The sequence below is a fragment of the Rhinatrema bivittatum genome, chromosome 1, assembly GCF_901001135.1.
Source record: "Rhinatrema bivittatum chromosome 1, aRhiBiv1.1, whole genome shotgun sequence".
Lineage (NCBI taxonomy): Eukaryota > Metazoa > Chordata > Amphibia > Gymnophiona > Rhinatrematidae > Rhinatrema > Rhinatrema bivittatum.
This window is the reverse complement of record NC_042615.1, coordinates 146,092,331-146,115,980: the sequence shown is the minus strand read 5'-3', so window position 1 is coordinate 146,115,980 and position 23,650 is coordinate 146,092,331. Positions and strand designations below refer to the sequence as shown.

General features: G+C 45.3%; 1 protein-coding gene across 2 annotated transcripts in view; it reads right to left on the bottom strand.

The window, feature by feature from the left end:
* The window catches only part of NFXL1 (nuclear transcription factor, X-box binding like 1), a 273,886-nt gene that overhangs the window by 39,764 nt on the left and 210,472 nt on the right, over positions 1–23,650 (bottom strand). For both annotated transcript variants that reach the window (XM_029588216.1, XM_029588206.1), the window contains exon 19: positions 10,271–10,340. In XM_029588216.1, coding sequence (XP_029444076.1) covers positions 10,271–10,340 — 70 coding nt within the window. The remainder of the gene's footprint in view (positions 1–10,270; positions 10,341–23,650) is intronic.

Below are 23,650 nucleotides of genomic sequence, written 5' to 3'. Positions count from 1 at the left end.
GAATGTTGGGAATTATTAGAAAAGGAATGGTGAATAAAACGGAAAATGTCATGATGCCTCTGTATTGCTCCATGGTGAGACCACACCTTGAATACTGTGTACAATTCTGGTCAGTGCGTTTCAAAAAAGATCTAGTTGCGATGGAGAAAGTACAGAGAAGGGCGACCAAAATGAAAAAGGGGATGGAACAGCTCCCCTATGAGTAAAGACTAAAGAGGTTAGGACTGTTCAGCTTGGAGAAGAGACGGCTGAGGGGGGATATGATAGAGGTGTTTAAAATCATGAGAGCTCTAGAACGGGTAAATGTGAATCGGTTATTTACTCTTTCAGATAAGAAGGACTAGGGGGCATTCTATGAAGTTAGCATGTGGCACATTTAAAACTAATCGGAGAAAGTTCTTTTTCACTCAACGCACAATTAAACTCTAGAATTTGTTGCCATAGGATGTGGTTAGCAGTTAGTGTAGCTGGGTTTAAAAAAGGATTGGATAAGTTCTTGAAGGAGAAGTCCATTACCTGCTATTAATTAAGTTAAGAACATAAGAAATTGTTATGCTGGGTCAGACCAAGGCTCAATCAAGCCCAGCATCCTGTTTCCAACAGAGGCCAAACCAGGCCACAAGAACCTGGCAATTACCCAAACACTAAGAAGATCCCATGCCACGATGCAATTAATAGCAGTGGCTATTCCCTAAGTAAATTTGATTAATAGCCGTTAATGGACTTCTCCCTCCAAGAACTTATCCAAACCTTTTTTGAACCCAGCTACACTAACTGCACTAACCACATCCTCTGGCAACAAATTCCAGAGCTTTATTGTGCGTTGAGTGAAAAAGAATTTTCTCCGATTAGTCTTAAATGTGCTACTTGCTAACTTCATGGAATGCCCCCTAGTCCTTCTATTATTCGAAAGTGTAAATAACCGATTCACATCTATTCGTTCAAGACCTCTCATGATCTTAAAGACCTCTATCATATCTCCCCTCAGCCATCTCTTCTCCAAGCTGAACAGCCCTAACCTCTTCAGCCTTTCCTCAGAGGGGAGCTGTTCCATCTCCTTTATCATTTTGGTTGCCCTTCTCTGTACCTTCTCCATCGCAACTATATCTTTTCGCTGAACAACATATCCAACTAAAATTTAGCCAGGTAAGTGCCAAATATATTAAAACGTTGGCATTTAGCTGAATAATTCACATGTTATCTGGCTAAATGCAATTGAATATAGACTCTCTAAATATTTTTAATAAATACATGTCTACTCCTGCCTGAGATGTGTTCTTGATCAGCCAAATATTCAAGCATGGAAATATGAACCTCCAGCTTCTGCAGAAATGCTGTGAAGACTATAAGACTTATCTGTAGTGTTGAGGCTAGGCCAAAAGGCAGAACATATTACTGAAAGTGCCACTTCTCTACTAAGAGTTTGGAGACTTCCAGTGAGAGGTATTTATCTCTCTGTGGTTGACTGGAGTGTTGGTAATGCAACACCCATCTTTAAAAAGAGTTCCAGATGTGATACAGAAACCAGAGACCAACAAGTCGAACTTTTGATCTGGGCAAACTGATAGAAACTATAATTAAACATAGAAGCATTAGTGAAACAAGTAAACATGATATTCTGGAGAAGGGTAAACATGGCTTCTATAAAGACAAATCTTGCCTCAGATTTTGATAGAGTTATTTAAGCGTGTCAGTGCTCGGTTAAGAGGAATTCTGTTGATAAAATATACTTGGATTATCAAAGTGTTTTTGATAAGACCTGTCAACACAGACTCTTAATGAAACTAAGCTGTCATAGCATAAGATAAAAACCTTATGGATTTTAACAGGTTGAAAGAAAGGAAACGAGGGGGAGGACTAAATGATTAATTTTCACAGTGGAAGAAAGTAAACAGTGGCATTCCACAAGTATTTGTACGGGAAAGGAATTAAGCAATGAGTTAATTAACAACATAAAACTGCTAGTTAATCAAAACCAATGCCAATGGTGAAACACTAGAAAAGGTATTGAACAAAACTGAGCGGGCTGTTAATTGGCAGATGAGTTTCAGCATTGAGTAATGCATATGAGAAAGACGATCCAAAATGGTAACAGTCAAACTAGAATCCCATTAAGAAAAGGGATTGTGGATAGTTCTTTAAAAGCACTGATCTTATGTGTAATGACAATAAAAAATAACAGAATGCTAGGAATAATTAAGAAATGTTTTCTATGTTTGTAAATCCTATCATATAAATCCATCAAGCATCAACATTGAAAAATGTGATTATATACCTCAAAAAGGTAAAGAAAATGGTATCAAAGATTAAGGGAATAGAACAGACTCATTTTTGTGAGAAGAGAAAAACTAGGACTCTACAGCTTGAAAGACAGCTAAGGGGGATATATCCATCTATAGCTATACACTCACACACAAAAAGATATAGATATATTACGTAACTAAAGAAAGTTGATGGGCAATAGGTTCAAAACAAAAAAATGGACTTCTTTACACAACGAATCTGATGAGCTCATTATCACAGCATGTTGGAGGTAAATAGTGTGACTAATTTCAAAAAGAGTCTAGACAAATTTACAGAAGACAGACTGATATTTCACATAATGTGAAGATCAACTAAAGTCCAATGCCTCCCTAAATCATAACTGTGAGAAATGAAGTATATGACAGCAGATGAACAATTTACATCCATGCCTTATTTCATATTCCCTTTCTTTAAATACCTGCTGCCTGCCATTGCCAGAGAAAGAATACTGGGCTGAATGCAACTTTGGTCTGATCTAGTTTTAGCAATTCATATGTTCTTATGTGAAGACCTACAGTGACAGCAAGGTGAAAATAACCTTTGTGATACTGTAAGACAGTATATCTTTTTATGCAACTGCTGGCCTCTATCACGTTAAATGCATCAGCAAATACCATTTTAGATGACATGCTCCCAAGTAATGCAAAGTCTTTATAAACAGACCACTATTGTTATCATTCCTAAGACACCATTTCTGGCTATGAAACAACTGTCATGGGTTGCAATGAACACTTCCTACAGTGATAACAGTATCAGTGTTTTGACAAGATGTACTAGTCATCACTGCTAGGGCACTCAAGAAATGTTGTATACAACAAAAAAAAGTGCAATACTACTTATTATGCACATAAACAAGTATCAGAAATAAGTTTCCAAGAGGAGATGTTGTCACCTGATGAACCAGCCAATGAACATCATGCTGACTTCAGTTCAAGTGCAGATATGAGAATAAATATAAAATGCTTAAGATTTTAGTCATTCAGCATTCACTCATTCTTTTTAGCAGGAAATGACAGCATTGGCGCTCAGACTTCAATTAGGCTGGTATCAAACATATTAAAACCTGAACTTTTAATCTGATTTGGTAGGATATTATCAAATGATAGGATGATGATGATAATGGACCTGCAGCATAACATGGATAATTCTCTCTTAGTATAAATTCCAGAGTTTGAGAATCACATCCTGACTTCTAATCCTGTTTCAGGACATCTTCAACCACCACTTTGCTATTGAGGGAGCAAGGCCCAGAAAAACTTTCCAACAGACGTTTGTATACTGACTGAACATGGAGTCACATCACAAAGGAGTCTGGGATACTTGACTATCTTTCTGAACAAAGGACTGACTTGCCGCATACCAGAGTCTTTCACAAATAAATCAACCTATCAGGACTCTCAGACTTATCGATGAGATATCTCCAGCAGGCATGTGGTAAATGTCCATTTGCCCGCAAGCTGAACCAATGTCGGGAAACCCCCCCCACTGTATGGACTGGATCAATCATGCTGTTGATCTTGTAGTTAATTTGTATTAATGAACTGAGAAATGCAAATTGAGGCCTTTAAAAAAGGTGAGAACTAAGGAATACATACCATCAGACACCACAGAAAGTGGAGCCTCAGCACACTGCCTCAAGAGTGCAATCCATCTTCGTTTTCTCACAAAACAGAGATTGGGTACAGCTCTGGCCAGCCATAAAAAATCCTAAACTCTGGCAATGGTTCTTGAGACATGGAACAATAGAAGGAAACATTCCTGAAGACTGGGATCTTTAATCTGCTAAAGCTGGACAAGTTAGTCTATTTTAACTTTGAGAATTTTCAAGTTTAGATTAATCTGACATGCTAGTGCCTTATTAATTTCATATCTTTGTGAGTGACATTGTGGAAGGGATAGAAGGTAAAGTTTGTCTATTTCCGGATGATACTAAGATCTGCAACAAAGTGAACAAGCCAGAAAGAGTACAGAGAATGCGACATGATTTAAGGAAGCTTGAACGGTGGTCGAAGATATGGCAGCTGGGATTTAATGCCAAGAAGTGCAGAGTTATGCATCTGGGGTGTGGTAATCCAAAAGAGCTGTATGTGATGGGCAGTGAAGGGCTGCTGTGCCCGGAGCAAGAGAGGGATATTGGGGTAATAGTGTATAGCGATCTGAAGATGGCAAAGCAATGTGAGAAGGCAATAGCTAAAGCTAGAAGAATGCTGGACTGCAGAGAGAGAGGAATAACCAGTAAGAAAAAGGAGGTGATTATCTCCTTGTACAGGTCCTTGGTGAGGCCTCACCTGGAGTATTGTGTTCAGTTCTTGAGGCTGCATCTCATAAGGGACAGAGACAGGATGGAGGCGATCCAGTGAAGGGCCAAAAAAATGGTGGTGTGGGGGGGGGGTCTCCATCAATGACTTATGAGGAAAGGTTAAAGGTTCTAAATATGTAGACCCTGGAGGACAGGATGTGCAGGGGAGATATGATACAGACCTTCAGATACCTGAAAGGTTTTAAAGATGCACAATCGACAAACCTTTTCCATTGGAAAGAAATCACTAGAACTAGGGATCACGAAATTAAAGTCCAGGGAGGATGACTCAGAACAAATATCAGGAAATATTTCTTCATGGAGAGGGTGGTGGATGCCTGGAATCACTTTCCGGAGGAGGTGGTGAAGACGAAAATGGTGAAAGATTTCAAAGGGGCATGGGATAAACACTGTGGTTCCATAAAGGCTAGAGGATGAAATGAAGAAAAGAATGCATGGGGGTAACTTGCTGGAGTGGCAGTTATTACCCTTAACCAAATGGGGTAACTTGCTGGTGCATTGGTTATTACCCTTAACCAATGGGCCTTCATACTGTTGAAACTCCATTATTGCTTCAAATGCAGGGGGAAAAGGGGAAAAAGAGGAAAAGGTAATTAGATTCAGACAGTAACTGACAAGAACATTTAATTTTACGGTCTGGGAAAACAAATAAGAATGGGAGTAACTAGTTGATGCGGCTATTGCTACCTTTAACCAATAAGGCTTATACTGTTGATGCAACTCCAACATTGCTTTCTGCTTCAACGCCAGGAAGTGATGGGGAGTTGGACTCAGACAGCAACTGACAAAAGGCCCTGACTTTGATGGTTTGGGAAACTAATTATGGGGGTGACCTGTATGGCATGGCAGATGCTACCATAAGCTTGCTAGGCAGACTGGATAAACCCTTTGGTCCTTTTCTGCCGTCATTTCTATGTTTCTATAAGCACAAAAGTATATTTTCTTAAGTGAGAATTGCTGGATATGTAATGTTTAATATCTAACTTATTGCGATAAATTCATTTGTGACAAGTGTAATAAAACCTATCAATGATATCCTTAACTAAGATAAAAGGGAAGAGTGTAATTCTGAAATAGTTAGATAGGTCATGAATTTAAGCTTAGACTATCTCCCCACCCCCTAGCCCCCCAAGCATACCTCCTATTCTACTCTCCCCCTCCAAACTCCTTCCCAGAACTTTTATTGTAAATAAGTTACTTTGTATATAATCTTTCATTATACACGAATATATAATACCTGTATATAACTTTTCTTTGCCTATCTTTAAACCATTTTATCACGCTTATATATTTGCACAGTACTTTCCCTTTGTTTTTCCCCCTCCTCCCCACTACCCAGTTCCCTTATCAGTTTCATTGTAAAGCCCTATTGGCCAGTTTATGTTACATGGAAACTGATGTGATGTTTGCTTAACGAATGTCGGTATACAAAAATTTTAAATAAATAAATAAAAAATAAACATATATAGAATTACCTACACTTTGGTAAATCGGGATGTTTTGTAGATAATATATACAGTTTCAAATCCTTCAGTTTCCTAGACATATTTCATGCCTGCCTTATCATCATTAGGAAGCACAGTGTGTGGTGTTTCCCATATTCTCTTCCATATATATCCTGGAAAAGAGGGTAGTTGGATGTTTCCCCCCAACTCTTTAGGGGCAACAGTTTTGATGAGGTTAAGAGGCAGAGCTATAGGCTTGCCCTCAACCTGCAGCTCTAAAGGAATGACCCTGGCTACCTTCTGTACCAAAGCTGTGAAAAATGACAGATCTTCAAGAAAAGATCTGTTCCCAACCTGCAGCAGAAATGGCCATGAAGAGAAGTCAGTGGATCAGTCCTCTTCAGAATAGTATACCTGACAAATAAACAGGACCATAGGATAACTCAGATTAATTCAAAAAGAAAATATTAAACAGATATCTGGGAATAGTTCAATCCTTGCGTCAAAGACCTATGAAACCTGAAGGTCAACCCTCTTGCAAGAGGTGCTGAATTGCAGGAGCGACATCCCTCTCTGAATCCTCTCAACTAGTAAGCATAGATAGCACCGAGACAAGCCCAGGGCACCAAACCTGCATTAGCATCCACTTGTCTGATCACAACATAACCTCAGCGATTTTGATGTGTCCAGTGAGGGCCTCGTCAATTCTATTTAGTACTGCCTTGAAGAGTGCCAAGGACAACAGTGGGATTGGCCCTGTATTGAAGCACACATCCTCCTCGGCTTTTTGGAGGTCAGAATTGAAGGCTACAGACTGGACCTCAGGAGACTGTTGTACTGATGTTTTAGTCTGAGTGGCTAAGCTTATCTCTAAACATGGCTGCTTTGGATGATGCAGAGCTGCCTCCACCTCCATGCTCTCAGAGCCATACATTGAAAAGGTGTGCTAATGCTTCGGCTCCTCCACCTAACTGTGGTACTTTCCAGCTCTGACGCACAAATATCCAAAGTCCTCATCTCTATTGCAGTCCAAAAATCAAAATGCCACTTGGCAGCACCAGAGCAACACTATCGGGCCGATAGTGGCCTGTGCGTGCTCTCCCGGTGCGCGCACAGGCCACTCTCCTGTGTGCGCGATTCTGTATTCAAATGAGGGCCCGCGGCAAAAACAGGCGCTAGGGACGCGCTAAGCTTATCTCTAAACATGGCTGCTTTGGATAATGCAGAGCTTACTAGTTGAGAGGATTCAGAATAAGGGGTAAAGCTAGCGTGGAGGCGGAGGATAGTACTTTCTTTGGCGAAAGAATGACTTCCTTGGCCCCGGTCTCGACAGCTTCTTAGATGAGGAAGATGGGTCCAGAGTACTGGCAGATTTGCTGGAGGGTTTCATGGTGGTCCCGAAATTGGACCACAGCATCCCTCACACTATCTCCAAACAGATTCTCTCCAGTACATGGCACGTCAGTGAGTCATTCCTGTACCCACAGCCATGCCATTCTGCGGGTGCTGATTCCCGCTGCAGACTCTCGATGCCATCTCCAAAACATCGTAGGTCACACGGACCTTGTGTTTTCCGCACTCCAGGCCCCTGTGCACCAGCGACATGAGTGTGCCTTGCTGCTGTTGAGGCAGCTGCTCAGCCACCTCCTGCACCTGCTTCCAGATGTCCACGAGTACTGGCTCATGTAGAGCTGTAAGGCAGCAATGCAGTAAATAAGCATGGCGCCTTGGAACACCTTCCTTCCAAGAGCATCCATTGCTCTGTGGTCCTTCCCCAGGGGTGCAGAGGAATGGGTTCGAGAGCGCCTGGCCCTTTCTGGAAAAAGGATTCGACCACCACCGACTGGTGAAGCAGCTGGTGCTTATCGAATCTGGCAGCCTTCTGGACAACCTTTATCCCATCAATCTTCTTATTAACGGGAGGCACAGTAAGGGGGTCCCATATCCTCAGCAACTCCTTAAAGATCTCGTGTACCGGTACCAGCACGATCTCCTTAGGAGTCTCCACAAACTGGAGGATCTCAAGCATTTTGTGCCTAAAATCCTCCTCTGTTAAAAGTTGAAACACCCTCCATCACCCTCACAAATCCTGCGAAGATCAAGTCCTCAGGTGGGGACTTCTTTCGCTCACTCCTAGTAGAAGGGTCTGATGAAAGACCATCAGAGCCCTTGGGGGACTTCGTCGGATCATCACCCCAGGGGTAATAGAACCCTCATCCTCACTATATGATACAAGGCATAGGGCCCTAGGTGCTTGGCCTTCATCCAGAGGTGCAGGCACTAGTAGAACTAGATGGAGGATCTACAGGCCTCAGTGTCTCTGCTGGCCTCGGTGGAGCTTCCTCTTCAGAGGAACCAGTAACGACCACTGTATCAGTAGGGGGAGGCCTCGGGGCCTGCTAGGCATGGTGCCACCCTGGGAACCGGCACCAATTGGGTTGGTAACGTACCAATGAGCACATTTAGCTTCTCCAGCAGTGGCAGAATGATAGGCAGCACCAATTCTGGTGCTGTCAGCGCCAGAGACCCAATGTCCTGCAGTGTCAGATCCACTACCAGCTGGACTCGATGCTCCAGCTCTTCCTCAATCGGCAACACCGACTGAGAAGGAGGGGTAGCCAGATCTTCAGACCTGCGAGATAGATCGGTGACTGGAACCAGGGCTGGGGGAGACATATCGACCTCCGGCACTGATAGAAGATGGGCCCTCCTAGCCACAGGGTCACTTCAGGATCATCAAGGCAAAAGCCCATGCATCGATGGGAACCAGTACCAATGTATCTTAGGCTTTCCTTGATGATTTGCCTGGTCTTTCCCCAGTGTCGAGGCCAAAGACCATGAACCTGGCGTCTTTGGCCCGGAGACAGACAATGGTCCGTTTCCAGCAGCCCTATCTGCCAACAGCACCGACGGTTCCACTGATGTCGATGGCACAGTGTCCATCAGTGTGGGTCCAAGGTCCATCAATACTGATGCCACCGATGCCGATGGCTTGGACTTCCTCATCCCAAAGAGATGATCCATCTTGTCGAGTCAAAGTTGACTTCCCTTCAGAGTCAAATGGGCACACAAGTGACAACCCCGGATGTCATGCGAGACACATACCTCATGGGCATCTGTAATGGACATGGTTCTGGGGCACCGGCGACATTGACGAAAACAGGACGTGGCCATGACGGAATGCAAGAAAAAGGGCTGTAGACACTAAATAAAGGTGGCGGCCATCATTGGCTGGTGGGAACCTGGGAACTGCTGCAGCCAGTTGGGGGGAGGAAATAGACCATGAAAGGAAACTTACCAGAAATGCCAAAAACCCCAACTAGGACACTATGGGGAGGCACTGATAGGGACCTGGCGATGCAGCGATACTGAAAACTGCGAAAAACCACGATGAAAAAAAAAAAGATTTCCTCTAGGCCAGAAACAGCCAAAGTGAGCTCAATCAGACCGTAAGGCTTACAGCTCCGTGGAAAAGAAGAGACTAAAGAGGGACCCTGAGTGGACGCGTTGTATAGGGCATGCTGGGAATGCTCAGTGTGCCTAATCAGTTCTTGAAACTTTGACATATGTTTTCCGCTTCGAGCTCCTTCTGATGCCACCTATGTGTAAGGACTACCATCCTGTTTATCCTCGGAGAATGCATTTTGTCTACGTCTCTGTAGCAGGCAGTCATATGTAATATTTTATTACACTTCCTTAAATTCCTTCTAATATTAACTTTGTGTTTTTATCTTACAGCTGTTTTTCCTTTAGTCTAATTTCCAGTTCACTTATTTTGTGTAGCAATCAACTCTAATTTTTACATCTCTAGACATTCTGGCAATTAATTATGGCCATGTCCTTTTGCTTTTAATACATTATCTCTGCTTTGAAGATATTTGAAAAAAATATTTATTACATTATGTTCTTATTACTAAGGGAAAGCAAAGCAAAACTTTGATTTACTGACATCAATGAGAAAAAAAAAAGCAATTGTCGAAAACTGTTCTCGGGAATAAGAGATCCGGTTCTATTTGCTTGAATTAATTACTTGCATTAGAGCACATCGAGATTTCAAATACTTATTTATATTTATTCTGCATTCATTTAATGTGTTTGTTCGCTTCTCTTCTGCATTATGCAGTTTTCATTTTGCTTCCTTCTCAAACTATTGAGCATTCCCTTGGAATACCTGAATATACATGCTTTATTACAAGCTTACCTCTTTTGGACACTGATTTTTGCAAGAACTCAAATTATTCTTTTCATTATCAGCAGCAGTGGTTATTTTCCTAAAAATGAAAAAAAAAAAAGATTTTGTAAAACTTTTTTTATACAGAAACTGTACTTCTAATCAATATATGTCTACTGTAATATTCTCAATGGATAAGTTCCTAAATAGGTCCAGTTTTGGAAGGCCAGCAAGTGACAAAATTATTATGTATTATATATTAAGCATTATGTAGTACAGGATTGCTTCTACGGACAAGTCCAAAAGGAAAGCATGTTCAAACAACATTGTTTGAATTATCAAGAAGGCTAGTCACCCTTTATGTTTCTTGCAGTAATTTTGTTATGGGTTTGACAGTTGCTTGGTTTTGATTGTAAATATTACTACCCTTAACATAAGGCTTGGGGGTAACCAGCACAGAGCAGCAGTTGCTACCCTAACTGAATGAGGGTAACCTGCATGGAGTGGAGGTTGCTGCTGTTCACAGAGGGCTTGGGGGGGGGGGGGGGGGTCGGCACAGATAGGCAGTTGCCATCACATGCAGCTTGCTGGACAGACTGGATGGACCATTTGGTCTTCTGCTGTTACTATGTTATCAGGGTCAAATTACCAGATAACTATATATTCTGAATATAACAAATGAAAAAGAAAACCCACTCTCAGGCAAGTAGATCCAATTCTTCTTCCCCATAAATTTTAAAAATTCTTGGGGCATAGCACCTGATTCCTACTCCAACCCTCCAAAATAAAAAAAAAAAAAAAGAAAAAAGAAAAGAAAATCCACAAGCCATAATGGCCAGGGGTATTTCCCTCCCTCCCTCTCAGATATTTAAATAAAATGCCTGGTTCTATGTCTCCTACAGTTCCCCTAACACTACACTCCTGAACCTCCAAGAACCCCTTACACTCCACTCCCCAGCAAACCACCCCAGGGCAACCTGGAATTCAGTAGACTCTTACGGTGCTCCCAGCGTAGCACCCTGCTCTGACAGCAGAGCACAGCAAGACTCTACTCAGTATCCAGCGTTGTCATTGCTAGCAGGGCAGTAGGATGCCAGGAGTGTGGTAAGATGAATGCCACCTAGTTCGGCCTTGGGGGCTGCGGTTGGGTCAGGAGGGAGGAGGTAAGGTGGGAGGCAGAATGGAGACCCGGAAGCAGGCTTTTTTTTTTTTCTTTTCAAATACACCTGGGAGGGTGAGGGCCCCTTTACATGCTATGGCCCCCCGCTAGGGTGGGGTAAGGATTAGATACCATGCCCCAAGTTTTAAATTTTGGAGGGGAGGCAGTTCATGCCCGAGTTCCCCCACTTAACTGGCTATAATCAGAATAAAGTTGATTAGGTTTAAAGTTATCCAGGTAACAATAATGGCGCCACCCTCTGGTTTACCGGTGGCCATCTTGCAAAGCAAGAGCAAAGGGGCAGTATTGACAGATCACACCTGGCATTCAATAACCCTACCTTCAGAGCCCCATAGCAGTCAATCTGATCCCACTCACTTCTAATTTGTAGATTGGTAAGTATTATAGGCCACATCAGCTTGCTTTCCCTTTCCCTTCTCCTCCCTAAGACTGAGGTAATAGCATTGCCAAAACACATAACCTAATACCTAAAGTACTTATTACTTGGATTTATTAGCCGACTTTATGAATACAGCATTCACTCAAAGCGATTTACAAAATTAGGGTATTAGCAAATAACACTATTAACGTGTAAAAGCCTCCTCTTTCATCACACTGACATACTTAAACCCCTGCATTCATGCAGCCCCCAAAAAATACTTGTCATGATGCACTTGCTTCCCTCCTCAGTTCAACATCTACTGAAAATTTGGTGTAAATCAGATGCAAAATAAAAAAAGCCATTAGGAGATGCCTATTGCACGTGGGCAAATGAAAGCTGCATATCAGGTTCAGTGACTCAGTCAAAGCCAAAAGGTAGTGAAGGTCTGAGGTAACAAAGTATTGTACCGTATCTCTGAAGAAAAGAAGGAAATAATTTTGAAATTAAATGTTTTCTCCTCCATGATTGAGAGGCTCAATGCGCTCCCTACCCAGGTATGCTCCATCCCTATATAAAAAAAAGGATTGGATAAGTTCTTGGAGGAGAAGTCCATTACCTGCTATTAAGTTCACTTAGAGAATAGCCACTGCCATTAGCAATGGTAACATGGAATAGACTTAGTTTTTGGGTACTTGCCAGGTTCTTATGGCCTGGATTGGCCACTGTTGGAAACAGGATGTTGGGCTTGATGGACCCTTGGTCTGACCCAGTATGGCATTTTCTTATGTTCTTTTGTAGTGTCTCAGAGCAGGATGCATGCTCGGTACACTGAAAAAGTCAGAGGGAGGGAGTACAGTAGAGCCATGCAAGTAAAGCTTCAACCATCACTAGTAGGTTTTAAGTGAAATTCAGCAACCGAGCCTTCTCAAAGACCATACTGTAAGACAAAAATAAAGTTGGATCTTCGAAAAGAATAGGCCTCTGCTGTAGGAGATCCCTGTGGACTGGTAATCGGAGAGAATATTCCACCAGAAGCCTTCCTAGAACTGCATATCACAGCCTCCTGGGCCAATCTGGTGCCACCAGAAGTACCAACCCCGTATGAATCTTGAATCCTCGGATCATTCAACATGGGCCATGGGGAAAAGGCATATAAAAGCTTGTCTTCTGGCCACTCCTGCATGAGGACATCAATGCCCAAAAACTTCAGATATCTCCTGAATTTGAGGAAGTTTTGCATTGAGTGATGTCGTCAGCAAGCCTAGAAATGGGAGGTCCCAGCAGCCCACTATGAGCTCGAACACTTCATTGTGCCATTTACTTTCTCCTGGATTCAAACTGTCTGCTGAGAAAGTTGGCTCTTACATTGTCTTTTCCTGCAATGTGCAAGGCTGAGATCTACTGAAGATGTACTTTCACCCATTCCATGAGTTGGACTATTTCCTGTGATACTTGCTGGCTCTTGGTTCCTTCCTGTTGATTGATATATGCCACTGTTGTTGTATTGTCTGACATTATTTGGACCGCTCAACCCTGCAAGCAACCAACGAATCACAAACATGTCAACTAAATGGCACGGGCTTCCAGCCGATTGATGTTCCAGAGGTACTCCAATGTACTGAAGTACCACTGCACTTTCAACTCCTGACAGTGAGACTCCCAATCATGGAGGCTCACATCCGTCGTGAATAGTAGCCAATCCGGTGTTTGTAAGGGAACACCTCTCATTAGATGATTTGCTTGCAACCACCACTGCAGTTGGATGTTGATCTCCATCAGTAACTGAAATCGTATCAAGGAGTTCTGAGTCTGTGGACTCCAAAGCATAAGCATGCGTTGCCCAAGGAACCACCTCTTGGATGGCTGCCATCAACTCGCGCTCCTGTAGATAAAACCACACTGCCGGGGGTATTGCTTCTGACAATAGTCGTATCTGCACCATCAGTTCTGAATGCATACCTGTCTTGCTTTGAGTTGAAAACGAACACCTTGATACTCCAGTGTTTGGGATGGCTGCAGATCGCTCTTGGCCAAGTTCGCCATCCAACTTAATTCCTGCAGCAAGGAGATTACCTTGTGTGGGGCCTGAAAATTCTCTTTCATAGCTCTTCGCCCGAATTAGCCAATCGACGAAGTATGGATGGATCAGCATGCCATCCTCTCTCAACACTGCAGCTACCAGAACCATGATCTTGGAGAAGTTTCTGGGCACAGTGTCCAAACTGAAGGGTAGTGCTCAAAAAGTGATGTCACCCCAAAACACGAAATGCATCAAACTGTTAATGCTACAGCCAGATGGGAATATGCAAATACTCCTCTGTCAACTCAGAGACTTAATAAACTCACCTGACTGTACTGCTATCATCAACGAGCATAAGGTTTCCACAAGGGAACGAGTCACTCGCAATGGAGAAATTACTTACCTGATAATTTCATTTTTCTTAGTGTAGACAGATGGACTCAGGACCAATGGGTATTATGCTCTTCTGCTAGCAGATGGAAGACAGAGTCAGATTTCAAAGCTCTGCTGTAGGAGATCCCTGTGGACTGGTAATCGGAGAGAATATTCCACCAGAAGCCTTCCTAGAACTGCATATCACAGCCTCCTGGGCCAATCTGGTGCCACCAGAAGTACCAACCCCATATGAATCTTGAATCCTCGGATCATTCAACACGGGCCATGGGGAAAAGGCATTTTTCTCCTTGAAGAGCCGTTGTGGATATATGTTTGCTTAATAACTTGATTAACTTGGATAAACTCGAATAACTTGATTAAATTTGAACTGGTTCAACTGATTTTCAAACTGGAGACCGCCAGTGCACTCAATCGATCAACGCCGACACCAGATGAGACAGTGGGTGTCCTGTGCTAGGGGTAGTCCAGGGCTTACCCGTATTACTTTAGTCTCGAGGTTTGTTATCCGAGGTTCTGTTTTTCTGGGGCAGCCGTGGGTGGGATGCTGAGTCCATCTGTCTACACTATGGAAAACGAAATTATCAGGTAAGTAATTTCTCCATTTCCTAGCGTGTAGCCAGATGGACTCAGGACCAATGGGATGTACAAAAGCTATTCCCGCACAGGGTGGCCCACTCAGTACTACTGCCCTTGTGAATGCTGTGTCCTCCCTGGCCTGAACATCCAGGTGGTAAAACCTGGAGAAGGTGTGTATGGAGGACCACGTCACCGCCTGACAGATCGCGGCAGGTGACAGCAGCTTGGTTTCCGCCCAGGAAACTACCTGGGCCCTTGTAGAATGCGCCTTAATCTGTACAGGTGAGAGCTTTCCTGCTTCTGTGTAGGCTGCCTTGATTACTTCTTTTATCCAGCGAGCTATGGTTGCCCGTGACGCCGCTTCCGCTTCCCCTTGCTTCTTCCCGCTGTGAAGAATGAACAGGTGATCCATTTTGCGCACAGGTTCCGATCTTTCCAGGTATCGGACTAGGAGTCTGCCGACATTCAGATGGCGAAGAAGGCGCGAGTCCTCCGAGTCGTTATGTTCAACTGGTGATGGTAGCGAGATGGTTTGGTTCATGTGAAACTGGGAAACCACTTTCGGTAAGAATAAGGGGACAGTGCACAGTTGAATGGTTCCAGGTGTGAACCTAAGGAACGGTTCCCGACAGGATAGTGCCTGAAGTTCGGAGATGCGACAAGCTGAACAGATTGCCACCAAGAATGCCATTTTAATGTTAGGAGGCGCAGTGACAAACCGCGTGTTGGTCTGAAAGACTCCCCTGCTAGGAAGACTAATACAATATTGAGATTCCATAGGGGCACCGGCCACTTTAGGGGTTGTCGGAGATGTTTAACTCCTTTCAGGAAGTGGGACACATCAGGATGCGTTGATAGTCTGATGCTGTCCACTTCAGCTCTGAAGCGGGGCAACATGGCAACTTGGACTCTGAGGGAGTTGAGAGACAACCCCTTCTTCATCCCATCCTGTAGGAACTCCAGGATTATGGGAATTTTGGCTGTCTGTGGGTGGGTCCCGCAGTCTTCAAACCAGTCTTCGAATACTCTCCAGATCCGTACGTATGATACGGATGTGGAAAACCTGCATGCTCGGAGCAAGGTGTCAATGACAGACTGAGTAACCACGTTTCTTCAGGCTAGCCCTCTCAAGGGCCATACTGTAAGAGAGAACTGAGATGGATCTTTGTGGAAAATAGGGCCCTGGTGGAGAAGGTCCCTGTGAGAGTTAGGCACAGAGGGTTTCCCTCGAGTAGGTTTCACATGTCTGCATACAATGGTCGTCTTGGCCAATCCGGGGCGACTATTAGAACTAGTCCCCTGTGATGCTCTATCTTGCGGATGACCATGCCCAGTAGTGGCCATGTTGGGAAGGCGTACAGTAGGTCTTCCTATGGCCAGTTCTGGATGAGTGTCGATTCCCTGGGATTGTAGACAGGTTGCCAGTAGATCCATAGCTGGGAGGCCCCAGCGATTTAATATCAGCTGGAAGGCTGTGGTCAACAGCATCCATTCCCCCGGGTCTAGGCTCTCTCTGTGAGGTAGTCTGAGACGTTGTCTTTTCCCACAATGTGGGAAGCCGAAATCCCTTGCAGGTTTAACTCCGCCCATGCCATTAGGGGGGTCTACTTCTAGTGACACCTGCTGGCTTTTGATTCCTCCCTGGCGGTTGATGTAAGCGACTGCTGTCGCGTTGTCCAACATTACCCTGACTGACTCGCCCTGGAGCCTGTGGGCGAATTGCAGGCATGCTAGTCTGACTGCTCACGCTTCTAGGCGGTTTATGTTCCATTCCGCCTCTATCTTGTTCCATTGTCCCTGGGCCATCAGCTCCTGACTGTGCTCCCCAGCCTCGTAGGCTCGCATCCGTGGTGAGCAAGATCCAGTTTGGCGGGGATAGGCTTACTCCTCTGCTTAGGTGGTCTTCCTGTGTCCATCATTGGAGCTGATCCCGAACCTCTGCTGGTAGCTGGAGGTGAATTGAGTAGTTCTGAGACAGTGGGATCCATCGTGACAGTAGGGAGCATTGGAGCGGTCGCATATGGGCCCTTGCCCACGGAACGACTTCCAAGGTTGATGCCATGAGGCCGAGGACTTGAAGGTGCTCCCATACCTTGGGACATGCATTGGACATTAATTTTCGCAAGTGTTCAGTTTCCTTCTCCTTGGAGGAGTGAGGAAGACCTTGTTCTGTTTGATGTTGAAATGGGCCCCCAGGTACTCTAGAGTGACTGAGGTGGCTGGAGACAGCTCTTGTCCGTGTTCACGACCCACCCGAGCTCCTACAGTAGGCTCTCGACTCTGGAGGTGGCCTGCCAACTCTCCTCTGAAGACTTTGCCCTGATCAGCCAATCGTCTAGATAAGGATGTACCAGGATCCCTTCTTTCCTCAATGTTGCTGCCACGACCACCATAATTTTGGTTAAGGTCCTGGGAGCGGTTGTTAGGCCGAAGGGTAGCGCCCGGAACTGGAAATGATGACACAGTATCGCGAAGCGCAGGAAGCGCTGGTGGTCCTGATGGATTGGTACGTGGAGGTAGGCTTCGGAAAGGTCCAGGGAGGTTAGAAACTCTCCCGGTTGTACAGCCCTTATAACGGAGTGCAGGGTTTCCATGTGGGTGTGGTCTCAGATAGCGGTTGACATTCTTGAGGTCCAAGATGGTCGGAATGATCCTTCCTTCTTGGGGACGATAAAATAAATGGAATAGTGTCCAGTATTTTGTTGGGACGTGGGCACCTGGGTTATTGTCTTCAGGCTGAGAAGTCTTGTTAGTGTGGTTTGTACTGCCAGTCTCTTGAAGTGGGAGTGGCAGGGTGATGTCATGAATTTGTCCAGAGGGATGCTGCAGAATTCCAGAGAGTACCCTTCTCAAACTATGTTTAGGACCCATTTGTCCGATGTTATGTCGACCCAACTTTGGTAGAAGAGGGCAAGTCGACCCCCTATGTCTTCTTCCTGTGGATGGGCCTGCTGATTCTCATTGTGGAGTACGGCTATGACCTACTCCTGAGCCTACTCAAGAGTAGGTCCTGTTCCGAAAGGACTGGGGCCTTCCTGATGACCGAGGTTCCTGAACTGTGTATTCTTGTAGGTTCTGAAGCGCTGCGATCCTCTGCCCTTGAGTCTTCTGTGGGAGGAACGCTAAGATCTTCTGTTCCTATCTTCTGATAGTCGAGGCACTGGAGATTCTCCCCATTTGTTGGCTAACTTCTCCAATTCGCTGCCAAACAAGAGAGATCCACAAGTGTGCACCCCCTTGCGGGCGCCAACCCCGGATTTTATAACATGCGCGCACATATTATTTTTATTTATTTATTTATTTTGCTATACCGGCTTCCATGACAGGAATCATATCAAACCAGTTTACATTTAACAATGTGTGTAAGGTAGAGAGAACTCAAACCATAATAACAAGAGCATGGTTAAGAGTGTGAAATAGTTACAATAAAATAGGGAAGTAAATAACTTGGATCTGGAAAAGAAAAAAGGGGGGAGATAACTGAGCAGTAAAATATTTACAGTGTAGCAAAATCAATTGCAATGTAATATTTACAGGGTAGCAGAATCGATTCCAATATAGTATAACTGTATTGCGAATGACATTAATCACACAGTAATGGAGATGACGGAGAAGTTAGTGGTTTCTTGTTTAAAAATCTTATTATAAAATCGAGCGTAGATTTGTGCACGGCAGGTTGCGCGCACAAATCTACGCCCGCGCGTAGCTTTTAATATCTGCCCCTTAGGCCTTCCCGTTGGTGACTGAGCAAAAACCTGCGAGCAGGGCTTAGTGAAACGGCTGTTCAACCCGCCCAAGCTGATGCTGGTGCAGGGGTATATATATCGTGACGTAAACTTTGCTCTGTCTTCATCTGCTGGTAGAGATCCATTACCCACTGGTGTGGATTAACCTGTCTGAACGCTAAGAAAACTTACAATATATGCCTGTTCTGCTGAATTACGTACTTGTCACCCCATTACAAACCCTACTTGATCTTTGTATATAAGTTTGATAAGATATATCTTCAATTTTTCTAATAGTTTATCTAGCAATTTACTATCCTGATCAATTGAGATAAGACGATATGAAGAAAGTTCAGAAGGATCTTTACCAGGTTTTAATAATATACAGCTCGATACAGTAAAGTTCAGTTGAAGATTTCTCGTCTGTAACGAGCTCGCTGCGCACAATTCGGACGCGTAAGGCAAACCAGCGATACAGTCTCCAGTTTTGCGCGTCCGTAGCGCTTCTTAAAACAGACGCGTAACCCTTCCCGCACCCGGCATGTAAATGAACGAATTAGCTGTATAATGAAGGAATTAGCTATTCCCCTCCGATACCGTAACGGGCACTCAGGTTCTCTCATTAGTAACGCACTGTTTTGCCGCGGCGGTAACGTCTTAGTTTACCGCCTCCCCCTAGTAGGAGTTAGGACTGTGAGTCTAGTAACAAATCCATCGACGCCGCTTAAGATACTCAAAAACAATAAAACACAATTTACAAAAAAAGCGATACAGAGATGATCGAGAAAATGTAATGATGTGGGACACATAAAACCTGTCAGAAGAAAAAATAAAAATTTTTAAATACCTGTCGGAGGGCCGCGTGGTTCCAGGCGGCCGGCGGCGGCGGGAGCCGGGTGGTCGCGTGTTAAATCTAGGCCGCGGGCGGGTGGGCGCCTGTTCCAGGCAGCGGCGGCGGGGGGACACGCGTTAGTTAGATTCGGCCGGCGGGCAGTCGCGTGTTAAATCTAGGCCGGGTCCGCACAGGCGCGCATTCATTCATCCAGGCGGAGGAGCCGGTGGCGAAAGCAGCCGGCTCCTCCGCCTGGATGAATGAATTCATTCACTGCCGGTGGGGGCTGCCTCTCCGGCAGCCCCCACCGGCAGTGAATGAATGAATGCGCGCCTGTGCGACCCCTGCGATTTGGCGCTCAAGGCAGTCACATGCCGTGACGTCACGCCGTGAGCGCCGAATCGCAGGGGTCGCACAGGCGCGCATTCATTCACTGCCGGTGGGGGCTGCCGGAGAGGCAGCCCCCACCGGCAGTGAATGAATTCATTCATCCAGGCGGAGGAGCCGGCTGCTTTCGCCACCGGCTCCTCCGCCTGGATGAATGAATGCGCGCCTGTGCGGACCCGGCCTAGATTTAACACGCGACCGACCGCCCGCCGGCCGAATCTAACTAACGCGTGTCCCCCCGCCGCCGCTGCCTGGAACAGGCGCCCACCCGCCCGCGGCCTAGATTTAACACGCGACCACCCGGCTCCCCGCCTGGACCCACGCGGCCGTCTGAAACTAACGCGCGTCCACCCGCCCCCCCCCCCCCCCCCCCCCCGCCGCCCGGAACAGGCGCCCACCCGCCCGCGGCCTAGATTTAACACGCGACCACCGGCCCCCCGGATCCCGCCGGCCGCCTGGACCCATGCGGCCCTCCGACAGGTATTTAAAAATTTTGATTTTTACCCTTCCTGGTGCCTGTCATTTCAAATGTCATTTGAAATGACAGGTACCAGCGCACCCAGGTTAATGTATAGGCGCTGTATTAAGCGCCTATACAGTAAAATGGGTTACGCGGGCATAACCCTTCCCTACCGCTTTAAAGCCGCGGCATGCATTTGCATGCGATTAGAGGAGAGTATCGGGGAGTTAGTGAAGAGAACTGTGCGTGCGGGGAGGAAGGGTGCGCCTGACACTACCTGACACTACCGCACTGTTTCTACCGCGGCCTTACTGGATCGACCTGATAGTGATTAAGGATAAATTTGATAAATTATCTTTTAAATTCCCTTTCTGTAATACAGCTGTCCTAAGTTTTTTCAAACAAAAAACACTATCCCCCAAGGCCAAAAATAGTGCCGATCACTGCTGCGGCTCACAATCACCAATCATTTCCTCTGATTGCTCGGCTTTTCAATAAAGACAAAAAAAGAGCAATCTTAAACAGCTCCCTTTCTCAAAAGGATGGGACAGAGTGAGGGGGGAAGCATCAAGAGAAGGGAGGGGAGAGAGGGAACAAGAGGAGGGGAAATCCAATCCCCCAAATCCCCCTGGATCCAAACCTTGCACAATAGAGGAAATGAGCAAATGTTTTCACCTCTGGAGCCCATTACCTATACATATTTTTAAAAAACAGTTAAAGACTCTATTCCACTGAAAGAGGGAGAGAGAAAAGTCTTTCACCTCAGGACTCAGAAATGTTCAGCTTATCAGGCCTGAGACCACAGCATGAGATGCTTTACTACCATCTGCTGGAGACAGGCTAGGGTCAGCATGGAGGTTTATAAGGGGCGACATCAACAAGCCAATTTATCTCGGTCTCCATCTGCTGGTTGGCATGCTGTCTGACTAGATTAACTTTTTTTTTTTTTTTTTTTTTTTAAGAATTTCAAACCCACAGACCATTTTGCTGTTATATAATTTTCCCAGACAACATAACCTTTTATCCTCCCACCTATATAATTCTTTAGACTGTAACCCAGGAGGGAAATCTTATTATAACTAGTAGGTGTTAAAGGGGAATATATTCCTCAAAGTTAAAGAATCTTTACAAACATCTCAAACCTTCAGTCCAATATGTAAAAGGGTTGCTTGGCAATCAAGGGCTTCTCAAATTTATGAGTGGCCACACAACATTTCAAAGGAGTTATATCCACAAAATACTACTCAATCTGAACCCAATGTTTGAACCCAGGTTAATTCTACCAGGCAAACAAGGCCTGACGTCTGTGCAGCTAAATAATACCACTTAACATTTGGCACAGCCAAAACTTAGTTCTTCCTTTGAAATAATACAGAATGGGGCACTCTTTATGGCCTTTGTTTCCAGGTGAATTTTTTTTTCCCTGAAGTGATTTAAGAATTTATCCAGGATCTCAACTGGCAGAATATGAAATGGATAACAGAGCTTCAGTAATACAGTCATTTTTACAGCTGCAAGATGCCCAAACCAAGAGACATGAAACTGTATCCAGCTTTCTAAGTCTTGTGAAAGCTTAGAAATCAGCAGAGCATAATTCAAATGAAAAAAAGCAGAGTTGCTTACCTCTAAATGGTGTTCTCCTAGGACAGCAGGATGTTAGTCCTCACACAGGGGTGACATTATCAGATGTAGCCCAACAGGGAAAACTTATGTCAAAGTTTCTAGAATTTTGACTGGGTACTCTAAGCATGCCTTATACCATGTGTCCACATGGGGTCCTTCTTCAGTCTCGTAATATAGAATTACAATAAAAATAAAATAATAAACCATAGGAGAAACCCAACTCTGCGGGGTGGTGAGCGGGTTTCGTGAGCCCATAGAGCGTACTTGATCACCCGGAGCTCCAAGAAGTTGATTTGATATTGTGATTCCTAGGCAGACCACAGACCCATTTACATGAGCACCCCACCCCAGGGTGGACGCATATGTGTTAAGGACAATTTGGGTAGAATGAGTTTTTAAAGATACTTCCTGCTCAAAATGCGAGAGAACCCGCCACCAGGACAAAGAATCCTGGAGAGACAGTGATACAGATGGAAGCCTGAAGATCCTGGGTGGCCTGGTGCCACTGTGACCTCAAGGTCCATTGTGCTCTATGCATGTATAAATGTGCCAAGGGAGTAACACTGACTGTTGCAGCCATGGTGCACAACAGTCTCAACATGTGCTGAGCTAATACCTGCTGGCTCTGTTGAATCCCTCAGCTATGGACGCCAAAGAAATCGCCCTGGAGTGCAGCAGGAAGCCTTTTACCTGAGCGGTGTCTAGAAGGGCTCCTATGAAGTCCAAGTGATGTGACGGTCTGAGATGAGACTTCGGGTAGTTGATGTCAAACCCTAGTGACTCCAAAACCCAGATGATCAAGTGCAAGGACCGATCTGCACCCGCCTGAGAGGTGCAGATAGCCAATTGTCCAGATAGGGGGAAACATGCACTCCCAGTCTGCGGGAGGTGCACCCCCACCACAGGCAGGCACTTTGTAAAAACACATGGGGCCGACACTAGCCCAAATGGCAACCCTTTGTACTGGAAGTGTTGTTTTCCCACCACAAATCTGAGATATTTCCTGTGACTTGGGAAGATCTCAATGTGGGTATATGTATCATTTAAATCGAGGGAGCATAGCCAGTCCCCTTTTTACAAGAGGAGAATCAGGGTGCCCAGGGAAACCAACTTGAACTTTTCTCTTTTTAGAAACCTGTTCTAGGCCCTCAGTTTTAGGATGGGACACAGCCCCCCTGTTCTCTTTGGAATCAGGAAGTACCAGGAATAGAGTCCCTGCCCCCTTTGCCTTGGTTGGGCAGGTTCGACTGCTCTGGCTGTTAAGAGGGCGGAGAGCTCCTTTAACAGTACCTCTCAATGCACTAGCCGCCCCCAAAACGGGTATGGAGGAGAATTTGGTGGGACACCCAATAGATTTAATCGGTACCCTTGATGGAAGATAGACAGAACCCATTGGTCCAAGGTTATACTGGGCCACCGATTCATAAAGAACCGCAGCCTGCCCCCCCGACTGGGGGGTCCAGTGTCTTGGGTACGGGCGGCTGGCTTATGCTCCCTACGATCCAGTCAAAACCCCATCCCAGAATTTGGCTGGGATGCTGGTTGGAGCTTGGGAGCTCGCTGCTGCCAGGGACGACCGCAAGAGCTCATCCTTTGTGAACGGGTGCAAGAGGCCAGAAGACAGTACTTCCTCTGGCGATAGAAAGACCTCTTCTGACCCTGTCTCGCAGACCTCCTGGCTGAAGAGGGAAGTCCAAAGTGTTGGCGGAGAGATGCTGGAGGGTCTCATGGTAATCCCGAAACTGGGCCACTGCATCCCTCACCTTGTCTTTGAAGAGATTCTCTCTAGTGCACGGCAGGTCAGCGAGTATTTCCTATACCTTCTGTCAGAGATCCAAGGCCTGCAGTCA